The 12,431-nt window shown below is 41.3% G+C and overlaps 1 protein-coding gene across 2 annotated transcripts in view; it reads left to right on the forward strand.

Annotated features, from left to right (window-relative positions):
• elp3 (elongator acetyltransferase complex subunit 3) overlaps positions 1–12,431 on the forward strand; it is a 98,081-nt gene that overhangs the window by 24,864 nt on the left and 60,786 nt on the right. For both annotated transcript variants that reach the window (XM_060917444.1, XM_060917445.1), the window contains 4 exons: positions 2,002–2,072; positions 3,193–3,256; positions 3,341–3,409; positions 7,527–7,681. In XM_060917444.1, the coding sequence (XP_060773427.1) occupies positions 2,002–2,072; positions 3,193–3,256; positions 3,341–3,409; positions 7,527–7,681 (359 nt within the window). The remainder of the gene's footprint in view (positions 1–2,001; positions 2,073–3,192; positions 3,257–3,340; positions 3,410–7,526; positions 7,682–12,431) is intronic.

Consider the following 12,431-nt stretch of genomic DNA (forward strand, 5'->3'; position numbering starts at 1 on the left):
ACTCCGCACAGAAAGGCCCTCGCCGGCCACGGGGCTTGAACCTGGACCTTCTTGCTGTGAGGCGACAGCGCTAACCACTACACCACCGTGCCGCCCCAAAATGTATCATTTAAAGAGAAAAATTAGGTGATTTTTAAATTTCATGACAACAACACATCTCAAAAAAGTTGGGACAAGGCCATGTTTCCCACTGTGAGACATCCCCTTTTCTCTTTACAACAGTCTGTAAATGTCTGGGGACTGAGGAGACAAGTTGCTCAAGTTTAGGGATAGGAATGTTAACCCATTCTTGTCTAATGTAGGATTCTAGTTGCTCAACTGTCTTAGGTCTTTTTTGTCGTATCTTCCGTTTTATGATGCGCCAAATGTTTTCTATGGGTGAAAGATCTGGACTGCAGGCTGGCCAGTTCAGTACCCGGACCCTTCTTCTACGCAGCCATGATGCTGTAATTGATGCAGTATGTGGTTTGGCATTGTCATGTTGGAAAATGCAAGGTCTTCCCTGAAAGAGACGTCGTCTGGATGGGAGCATATGTTGCTCTAGAACCTGGATACCTTTCAGCATTGATGGTGTCTTTCCAGATGTGTAAGCTGCCCATACCACACACACTAATGCAACCCCATACCATCAGAGATGCAGGCTTCTGAACTGAGCGCTGATAACAACTTGGGTCGTCCTTCTCCTCTTTAGTCTGAATGACACGGCGTCCCTGATTTCCATAAAGAACTTCAAATTTTGATTCGTCTGACCACAGAACAGTTTTCCACTTTGCCACAGTCCATTTGAAATGAGCCTTGGCCCAGAGAAGGCGTCTGCGCTTCTGGATCATGTTTAGATACGGCTTCTTCTTTGAACTATAGAGTTTTAGCTGGCAACGGCGAATGGCACGGTGAATTGTGTTCACAGATAATGTTCTCTGGAAATATTCCTGAGCCCATTTTGTGACTTCCAATACAGAAGCATGCCTGTATGTGATGCAGTGCCGTCTAAGGGCCCGAAGATGACGGGCACCCAGTATGGTTTTCCGGCCTTGACCCTTACGCACAGAGATTCTTCCAGATTCTCTGAATCTTTTGATGATATTATGCACTGTAGATGATGATATGTTCAAACTCTTTGCAATTTTACACTGTCGAACTCCTTTCTGATATTGCTCCACTATTTGTCAGCGCAGAATTAGGGGGATTGGTGATCCCTCTTCCCATCTTTACTTCTGAGAGCCGCTGCCACTCCAAGATGCTCTTTTTATACCCAGTCATGTTAATGACCTATTGCCAATTGACCTAATGAGTTGCAATTTGGTCCTCCAGCTGTTCCTTTTTTGTACCTTTAACTTTTCCAGCCTCTTATTGCCCCGTCCCAACTTTTTTGAGATGTGTTGCTGTCATGAAATTTCAAATGAGCCAATATTTGGCAAGAAATTTCAAAATGTCTCACTTTCGACATTTGATATGTTGTCTATGTTCTATTGTGAATACAATATCAGTTTTTGAGATTTGTAAATTATTGCATTCCGTTTTTATTTACAATTTGTACTTTGTCCCAACTTTTTTGGAATCCGGGTTGTAGATGACTCTGTCTTCTTGTGTCTTTTCTTTCTTTCTTTCTTTCTTTCTTTCTTTCTTTCTTTTTAATGTCTTGCTGGCACTAAATTCAAAATGAGCACACACATTTTTCATAAAAACAATAAAATTACTCAATTTCAAAATTTGATATTTTGCCTTTGTACTATTTTCAATGAAATATAGGGTTTCCACGATTTACAAATCATCACATTCTGTTTCTGTTCATGTTATACACAATGTCCCAACTTTTGCAATTGAGGTTGTATATCAATGCACCATATTTGCACCTCAGACAAAGCAAAAATCTTTTTTTGAGCATCTATTGAGGTTTTAGCCCAAGTACAAGCTCAAAGATCACTTAAAAAGGCTAGGAATTTCAACTTAAAGTTTGTATTTTGAATTGAACTAATGCGTATTTTTAACTTGTCTATCTAGATTGCTGTTGTTGCTGTGATGTGCAAGCCCCATCGCTGTCCTCACATCAGTTTCACAGGGAACATTTGTGTGTAAGTCAATGTACAGTGCATATAAAATGTCTACACACCCTTGTTAAATTGCAGGTTTTACACTCCTTAAGTAATACTTTGTTAAAGCACCTTTTGCTTGTAATACAGCACTAGCCCAGATATACGTAGATACGGGCCATTTAATTTGAGGGGATTCCCAAGCAAATAATGTGCATGAAATCGCTCGCTTCATGCAGTCAAGCAGACAGAGGAAGTCCGTGTGCGCATGCACAGGTTTACCACCTCCTTCTTTTGGGTTTTACGGCAGCTGGCATCCACAGTGTTGCATTACTGCCATCTACAGGTTTACCTTGACCGTGCACTGACCGTTCCATCATTCTGTCACTAAACGAACAGCTGATCACACCGAGGTGCTCGCTCACCACCTATAGTTATTAGTTTGGTCCTGCGTTTCCTTTCCTTCGCAACATTGTCTTTTCTTCTCGCTTTCTGTTACTGTAGTCGGTCTTTCTCATTTCACTCGCACACTCGCGTCCTCCGTTTTACTTTCTTGTTTCAAATTTGTATCCCACAATGCCGTGAATGGAGAAAGCCCACCATGTCATGCATGACGTAGTATCTTGAATTGGGTCCTGGTGAAACAGGGAAAAATAGCGGAGATTTAGGGCCATGTGGCCCTAAATTCATTAATTGTTCTGTTTATTAAAAAAAAACCTAACAAAATTGGAAGTCTGTGATTCGAATTCAGTAGCTTTTTGTCCACTAAACAAAAATAATCGGGTGTCAGGGAAAATGCTTTTTATGACCCAAACTTGAAAAACCTGAAAGGCAGTCAGTCTACCTTTAATAGGCGATTATATTTTACTCCGAACATTACAAATGTGGGTAAAGAAGTTGATAAAGATCCGGAAAATAAATTATTTTTTTGGGTAATAAAATATTCTTCATTTAAATTTCTTTTGCAAAAATATCATGGAAAAAGTGAATCATGAACCCAATATCATGAATCAGATTGTATTTTTTATTATTATTATTATTATTATTATTATTTGGGTGAATCGTTACATGCCTGTTTGCCTTCCACATCACTGGCTTTGTATACTTCATCAATTGTCTCACTTTGACTGATTTTAGTGCTTTTTCCTGCTCATGTTACCAGATACTGTCCAGGTGGTCCTGACTCTGATTTTGAATATTCAACACAGTCCTACACAGGATATGAGGTAATGTGGTCTCACGCTGTCCTCACTGCTCATGCTTTTGAATACAGTGCGATCCTCTGTGATGCATCCTTGTTTCTTTCCTAGCCAACGTCTATGAGGGCAATCCGAGCACGCTACGATCCCTATTTGCAAACAAGACACAGGGTGGAACAGGTGAGTCCCCTTCAGTCTCCACCATCTCACTAATTTTACTTGCGTATATTTGAGTATAGTCCTGTGTAAAAGGTTGCATAACCTTAGGACAAAATGAAAAGATTAGTTTATAGCAACAAGGCTGTTTTAATGTCATTATCACAAGAAACAAAAGTTGTGCATGACTGCTCAAATGTTGAGGTCAAAACAAAATTTTGCTGTATGTTTTGTATTATTGGTGGATACACGCACATTTTCAATTTCAATATCTATATTTTTCCTTCAAAAATGTTCTAACATAGCGATATATTTTACTTTCTTTCATTCAGAAGCCATGAAGTAGGCGTATCAGACGCTCGCTGGCCGTGCTGTGAAAATTGTGCATGCAGATGCTCATCTAAGTTTCCAAACCTGTCATTGCCTAACGCTTGAATATTTTCTATCGTGAATACTGTCATTAAAAATCCTATCATCTCTGCTTTCCAAAGACATTTATCTTGTTAAGATCTGTTCAGTACTTTGGGAGTAACGGCAGATTGAAGTTGGTACAACAGAGTACACTCTCTGCTCGCGGGACGTCGGGAAACTGCCGGTGCTTTTTGAGTCACGGGAAAGCGGTCAGGCTCGCTCTCTCTCCTGATCGGTTTCCAATTGAATTACTCATAAATATTAATCAGATAACTTTTATAGGGATGTCCTCTCACTGTTCCTGATGTCGTATTCAGCAAAATTTTCCGTCTGCTAGTTTTGACGTTATGATTCACGGGAGACTCTGAAGTGAGTTTTCATAGCTTTACCTACTTATTTTTTCAAATCAAACTGATTCCTGTAAATAAACAACTATTTTAGAATATAACTGGAGTTGTTTTGATGAAAACTATTGAGATCTTAGTGGTCGGAATGAGATTTAAAAAAAACCCCTGAAGTCAGAAACGCGCTTATCAGTTTCAGTTCAATTAATTGGAAATGTTTATTGGATGTGGATCATGCAGTTTTTTTGAGATTCGCCTTGAAAGCTGTGAATATTAATCGAAATAATCATTTATATTCTTTCATATAAACACTAGTAGGCCCTACTTAGAAATACAAAGGCCTACAGAGCACAAAGAGAGTATTAGAAATCTTTTATTGCTTTTTTTTAAATTTTGATAGAGAATGGTAGACGTGAAAGACATTCAATGCTTATTTATGCATATTTTATAGTTAACGTTGGTTTCTCCTTTGTGATGTATGAATGAGAGTTAAGATCAGATTTATATTGCACAGATAAAGCCATTTGGTGAAACTTTGAAGAAGAGTGTGTACCGATTTAATGTTTATACCTAATTAGCATAATTAATACTAATTACATGCTAATTTGCATAATTGGTTTTTACTAGTGCTGTCAAGCGATTAAAATATTTAATCGCGATTAATGTCGCGACTTTCATAGTTAACTCGCGATTAATCGCAATTTAATCGCACATTTTTGTCACATGAAAAACCATTGTAATTCTCTTATCAGCATAAAAAAGTGAATGGGCTTGCTCACCGTTCGAACTACGTGGGTACTCGGGGGATCTGAGATCCCCTGAAACAGACATGAGATCCCTTGAAAACATGATTTGGGAAATGTTGGGGGGTCTCTAAAATATTGGCAAAATGATGTTTATTGACATAGCAATCGTGTGTAACGGGAAGCATTTGCATATCTGAAGTGAGCGCGCGATGGAGATCCACGCTCTGAGACAAGCGCAAGCACCCCCCAAGGGGAAAAAAGGGACCCCCCCGAAAATATCAGCATAGTTCGAACACTGGTTGTACCAATGTTTTTTTTTTTTTATTGCAGAGCATAACACGTCTTGTCACAGCCACTGCAAAGTGGGGCTGGAGCCGCCGATGGGAAAACGAAACCTAAGCCGAGCACCGTGGCTCTTCGGGGGAGGGCAGAGGACTCTGGCTGTGCGGGGCGTGGCATTACAGTCTAGCTGCTATCGTTTTTCTAAGCAAAGTCTCTGTTCCAAGTTCCTGGCAGTTTCAAAAGCTTATGAAAAACCTACATCATGTCACAGAGCGTTAATCTCGCGATAAAAAAATTATTGCCGTTAAAATTGAGTCAAGTTAACGCGTTAATAACGCGACATTTTTGACAGCACTAGTTTTTACTAATTTTTCAAACTTTGTATTCAGTATACGCCCATCTATGTGCCTGCAATTTCTCTGTAAATATCTTGAAAAATAGAAAAGTTATTACGAAAAAACATTTGATCTCATTCGTTAATGAGGCCCATTTTGGACCACGTGATCCTCATACAGAATATTACGGCACGTGTCTAAGAATAAAGCCGTTTTTTCAATCTTTGATTTGTAATATCTCGAACGGATAAACATATTTTAATTCTGTAAAAAGTATGTAGTTTAGCATTCAATTCTGAATTCAATGAGACCAGTTTCAAGCAATTTGGACTGAATTACAATTTTCGCCTGATATTCCTACATGAAGCAATGGAACCTTTTCCCGTCTCGTCTTCATCCGCTTTATCTGGGACCGGGTCGCGGAGGCAGCAGTCTGAGCATGGAAGCCCAAACTTCTCTTTCCCCAGACACCTCGGCCAGCTCCTCGGGAAGAACACCGAGGCGTTCCCAGGCCAGCCGAGAGACATAGTCTCTCCAGCGTGTCCTGGGTCTTCCCCGGGGCCTCCTCCCAGGGGGACATGCCTGGAACACCTCCCCAGGGAGGCGTCCAGGGGAACCTTTTCCCATTAGTGTATTTTCAGCACGTTTTTATTTCCTTCCTAAAATATATTTGTCATTTTTAAGCTTGCATATACAGTTACCAGACACTTTAACTGGCACAGCTGCTCATTCATACAATTATCCAGTCATATTGCAGCAGCACGCTGCATAAAATCATGCAGATACAGGTCAAGCTCGTGAGTAAAATTGAAGAGCTGAAGTTTGAAACATCGCCTGGTCTTCAGCTGTTCAGTTTCCTTGAGCTTGTGCCCATTGGAGCTTCATATTCCTAATTCTTCCAGATCAGATTGCCTGTCAGCTGAAACCATAGTAACGCATAATCCTTCTTTACAACCGTGGTGAGAAGAAACGCATCTCAGCATGCAGAAAACTTAATAGTTTGGGTGAGTCTGTGCCCGGGCGGCACGGTGGTGTAGTGGTTAGCGCTGTCGCCTCACAGCAAGAAGGTCCGGGTTCGAGCCCCGTGGCCGGCGAGGGCCTTTCTGTGCGGAGTTTGCATGTTCTCCCCGTGTCCGCGTGGGTTTCCTCCGGGTGCTCCGGTTTCCCCCACAGTCCAAAGACATGCAGGTTAGGTTAACTGGTGACTCTAAATTGACCGTAGGTGTGAATGTGAGTGTGAATGGTTGTTTGTGTCTATGTGTCAGCCCTGTGATGACCTGGCGACTTGTCCAGGGTGTACCCCGCCTTTCACCCGTAGTCAGCTGGGATAGGCTCCAGCTTGCCTGCGACCCTGTAGAACAGGATAAAGCGGCTAGAGATGATGAGATGAGATGAGTCTGTGCCCATGATGGCCTCGGATTCTTGTTCTTGGCTGATGTTGGACTTCTGCTATTGGAGCCCATCCACCTCAAGGTTCAATGTTTTGTGCATTCCGGGATGCTTTTCTGCTCGTCACGGTTGATTATTTGTTTGAGATCTTCCTGTGGGACGGCCACGCCGTGGATGTTTTTTGTCTTTTGCACCACTCTTCTGTGTAAACTCTACAGACTGCTGTGTGTAAAAACCTTAGGAGCTCAGCGGTTTCTGAAACACTCAAACCAGCCCATCTGACACCAACAGATCACTGATATCACATCACATTTTCTCCCTGTTCTGGTGTTGGATGTGAACTTTAACTGACGCTCGTGACCTGTATCTGCATGAGTTTACTGCACTCGTTGCACTGACTGGATAATTGCACACATGACCAAGGGTACAGATGTTTCTGTTAAAGTGAACAGTGGGTGTATTTGTAGGAAGGATGAAGTGAAAAATCTTCATTAGCACAATTGTGCTGGTCTGTGTTTCGTTCTTTTCTGTTGTTCATGTAATGGAGAACTACAAATTATGGCTGTTGCTTTCGAAAAATGATATTTTTACAACATTATAAGCAATTTTTTTTTGTGTGTGTAACTGTGTGTAGCTGAAGCAGCTGGGCCACAGCGTGGATAAGGTGGAGTTTATTGTAATGGGCGGCACATTCATGGCTCTCCCTGAGGACTACAGAGATTACTTCATCCGCAACCTGCACGATGCGCTGTCAGGACACACTTCCAACAACATAGCCGAGGCCGTCAGGTACGAGCATGAGTGAGTGAGTGACAGAATCGGGCCACTCTCGGGATCAGCCATCACTCCTGACTTTAAGGAGTCGAATGCCACCAGAGGGCATTTATGTGCTGAGCATAATGAAGCAGTGTTGGCTTAATGAATACAGAGGGGAATTTTGGATGCGTGTTTGGATTTGGTCACGGATAATCCTGAGCTCTTTCACGAGTCAATGATTTGGCACCGGATTACAGCAGAGGTTTATGCAGATGTTAGCTGTACCAGAAAACATGCATTCTTCTACATTTGTGTTGGTTTGAAGTGCACAGTTACTGTGTGTCCTCCATATTTTAAATCTGGTTTTCTGCTCAGCATCATGCTCATGATTTTTCGAGAAGACTCCGTGGAGTTGAACAGTGAAACATGCCGTCATAGGAGCAACAAATCTTTATAACCTAATAGTACAACACACTCCATTATTTCTTCCGTTATCATCGGGAATGTGGTTTGTCATGAGGCGGACAGATGTTGGTAAAAGACCAAGAGGAGGTTAATCGTTATGGTTTTGGAGAGGTTGCGCTGCCAGTAACAGCTGTGCTGGCTTTGTGAAAATGGCAAAAATCACTGGGTATGTCCGTGTCTTAATAACTGACTCGGCTCACTTGTTGTCTGCGCTCACCGCTCACTTTATTAGGAGCACCCGTTCCCCTGCTGTTTGATGCAGTTCTCTAATCAGCCGATCCCTTGACAGCAGCACAATATATAAAATCACGCAGATACAAATCAAGAGCTTCAGTTAATGTTCACTTCAAACATCAGAATGGGAAACATTACGATCTCAAAGTGTGACTATCTTTCACTGTGGCATGGGTGTTGGTTTGAGCCAGATGGACTGGTTTGAGTATTTCAGAAACTGCTGATCTCCTGGGGTTTTCACACACAGCAGTCTCTAGAGTTTACACAGAATGGTGCGGAAAACATTGAGTGAATGACAGTTCTGTGGGTGGAAACAAACGCCTTGTTGATGAGAGAGGTCAGAGGTAAATGGCCAGATTGGTTCGGGCTGCCAGGAAGGATATAGCACCTCTTTATAACCATGGTGAGCAGAAAAGCATCTCAACATGAAACAGTAGAAGAGCACATTGGGTTCCGCTCCTGCAGCCAAGAACAGGAATCTTAGAATCAAGAACAAGTTCCTATGAAAGTGGCCGGTGAGTGAGTTTCCAAACCGGAATAAACATAACAGTAGGAACCGGATCAGGCGCCCTGCTCCAGAACTTATTAGATGTGCTATCCCGGCTTAGTGATATTATTTTAAATAGATTGTTTTGAAGATTTTTGCCAACAGACTTTTAGCATGGGTGCAGGTGCTTTGGCTTTGCTCCCAGCTCATTTTACACTCATTTGACATTTGCGAGAGCTGATATAATGGACACAATAAGATCGGTCATGGAGTGTCAAGTTGTAATTCCCATAGAGTCCATGTTTTTTTTTTTTTTTTAAATAAAGCCAAAACAGAGTAAAAAGAAAAATATTTCCAAATACTTTTCAGTTGTAACTCCTTTATTAGTTGTAGTTATTGTGTTTTATTTTGGTAATAACACCAGGACGGATTCATATGGTTAGTATCAGGTGTTAGTAGCTAAAACAAGAAGTCATTTTTGATTACTAACCCCAAAGAGATATGGCATCAAAACATTCATTCTCATCTCATTATCTCTAGCCGCTTTATCCTGTTCTACAGGGTCGCAGGCAAGCTGGAGCCTATCCCAGCTGACTACGGGCGAAAGGCGGGGTACACCCTGGACAAGTCGCCAGGTCATCACAGGGCTGACACATAGACGCAGACAACCATTCACACTCACATTCACACCTACGGTCAATTTAGAGTCACCAGTTAACCTAACCTGCATGTCTTTGGACTGTGGGGGAAACCGGAGCACCCGGAGGAAACCCACGCAGACATGGGGAGAACATGCAAACTCCACACAGAAAGGCCCTCGCCGGCCACGGGGCTCGAACCTGGACCTTCTTGCTGTGAGGCGACAGCGCTAACCACTACACCACCGTGCCGCCGCATCAAAACATCTGTGGGGAAAAATTATGTGATGGTGTGCAAGCAGGACGTTCAGATATATTTCAGTTTTATACCTTTTCTCAAACATCATAAGTTGTTGTGTATTTAAATAATATTGGCTGGCTTTGAGTGGTATATCAAATATATTACAGTCAGCTAGCATGATATTGAACAAGTCGAAGACGAGTTCAGTATCATGCTAGCTGAATGGAATACGTATATCTGATATATACCATGAAAAAGCCATTATTATTATTATTATTATACAACCCCGATTCCAAAAAAGTTGGGACAAAGTACAAATTGTAAATAAAAACGGAATGCAATGATGTGGAAGTTTCAAAATTCCATATTTTATTCAGAATAGAACATAGATGACATATCAAATGTTTAAACTGAGAAAATGTATCATTTAAAGAGAAAAATTAGGTGATTTTAACTTTCATGACAACACCACATCTCAAAAAAGTTGGGACAAGGCCATGTTTACCACTGTGAGACATCCCCTTTTCTCTTTACAACAGTCTGTAAACATCTGGGGACTGAGGAGACAAGTTGCTCAAGTTTAGGGATAGGAATTTTAACCCATTCTTGTCTAATGTAGGATTCTAGTTGCTCAACTGTCTTAGGTCTTTTTTGTCGTATCTTCCGTTTTATGATGCGCCAAATGTTTTCTATGGGTGAAAGATCTGGACTGCAGGCTGGCCAGTTCAGTACCCGGACCCTTCTTCTACGCAGCCATGATGCTGTAATTGATGCAGTATGTGGTTTGGCATTGTCATGTTGGAAAATGCAAGGTCTTCCCTGAAAGAGACGTCGTCTGGATGGGAGCATATGTTGCTGTAGAACCTGGATATACCTTTCAGCATTGATGGTGTCTTTCCAGATGTGTAAGCTGCCCATGTCACACACACTAATGCAACCCCATACCATCAGAGCTGCAGACTTCTGAACTGAGCGCTGAAAACAACTTGGGTCGTCCTTCTCCTCTTTAGTCTGAATGACACGGCGTCCCTGATTTCCATAAAGAACTTCAAATTTTGATTCGTCTGACCACAGAACAGTTTTCCACTTTGCCACAGTCCATTTTAAATGAGCCTTGGCCCAGAGAAGACGTCTGCACTTCTGGATCATGTTTAGATACGGCTTCTTCTTTGAACTATAGAGTTTTAGCTGGCAACGGCGGATGGCACGGTGAATTGTGTTCACAGATAATGTTCTCTGGAAATATTCCTGAGCCCATTTTGTGATTTCCAATACAGAAGCATGCCTGTATGTGATGCAGTGCCGTCTAAGGGCCCGAAGATGACAGGCACCCGGTATGGTTTTCCGGCCTTGACCCTTACGCACAGAGATTCTTCCAGATTCTCTGAATCTTTTGATGATATTATGCACTGTAGATGATGATATGTTCAAACTCTTTGCAATTTTACACTGTCGAACTCCTTTCTGATATTGCTCCACTACGGTATTTGTTGGTGCAGAATTAGGGGGACCGGTGATCTTCTTCCCATCTTTACTTTTGATTGCCGCTGCCACTCCAAGATGCTCTTTTTATACCCAGTCATGTTAATGACCTATTGCCAATTGACCTAATGAGTTGCAATTTGGTCCTCCAGCTGTTCCTTTTTTGTACCTTTAACTTTTCCAGCCTCTTATTGCCCCGTCCCAACTTTTTTGAGATGTGTTGCTGTCATGAAATTTCAAATGAGCCAATATTTGGCATGAAATTTCAAAATGTCTCACTTTCGACATTTGATATGTTGTCTATGTTCTATTGTGAATACAATATCAGTTTTTGAGATTTGTAAATTATTGCATTCCGTTTTTATTTACAATTTGTACTTTGTCCCAACTTTTTTGGAATCGGGGTTGTACATACACATTCATTGGAACAATTATAGATTTTACAAAAAGTTAAGAACCGGGGGTAACTTACCAATATTGAATGCTGATTCTGATCGAATGTAATTCAATGTTCTGTCAATCCAATGTACAAAGTCAAAGTTCTAACAATAAAAATTGTACAAGTCCAAAAAGCCTGAACAACAACCCAACTTCTATACAAGCTATATCCAGGTTGACAGTTCAAGTTCAGTTACTTTTGGTCGTAGTTAATTGTTACATTGCAGTTGTTCAAAACAAAAGGGCTTTGCTCAGTGAAGTCCACGAGTGAAGTCCTCTTGTAAAAGTTTCCATCACTTTTCCTCACCTCCAAGTAGAACTTTGACAATATTGCTGCTATTGCTCTCTCTTCCAGTTTTTCGATGTCTGTTGATATGTTTTTCTCTTGTAAATATGTGTGAAGAATATCCAGTGAAGTTTTGGTAGCCTTTCAGGAGTTCAGCACGTCTGTCTCTTTCAATCTTCCGCTTTGAATGAAGCAAACCTTGCGGCTATGTTGGTGTACAAACTGTCTCAGTCACTTGCTAGTGCAGAAGTTTTACATCTCCGACGTGTCTCTTTTCCAGTTTTTTGATATCCGTTGATATGTTTTTCTCTTGTAAATATGCATGAAGAATATATAATGAAGTTTTGGTAGCTTTTCAGGGGTTCAGCGCATCTTTAGTTTCAGTTTATTTATTTAGTGCTTAGAGTACTGAATTAGCCCTGTCTTCTCTCTCTCTCTCCTGGCTGACAAAGAAATGATTGTGTGCATGCACAGCAGAAAAGTTGTCATTGGATCTTCGTGTGAGCTCCGAC

This window comes from Neoarius graeffei, chromosome 3 (assembly GCF_027579695.1).
Source record: "Neoarius graeffei isolate fNeoGra1 chromosome 3, fNeoGra1.pri, whole genome shotgun sequence".
Lineage (NCBI taxonomy): Eukaryota > Metazoa > Chordata > Actinopteri > Siluriformes > Ariidae > Neoarius > Neoarius graeffei.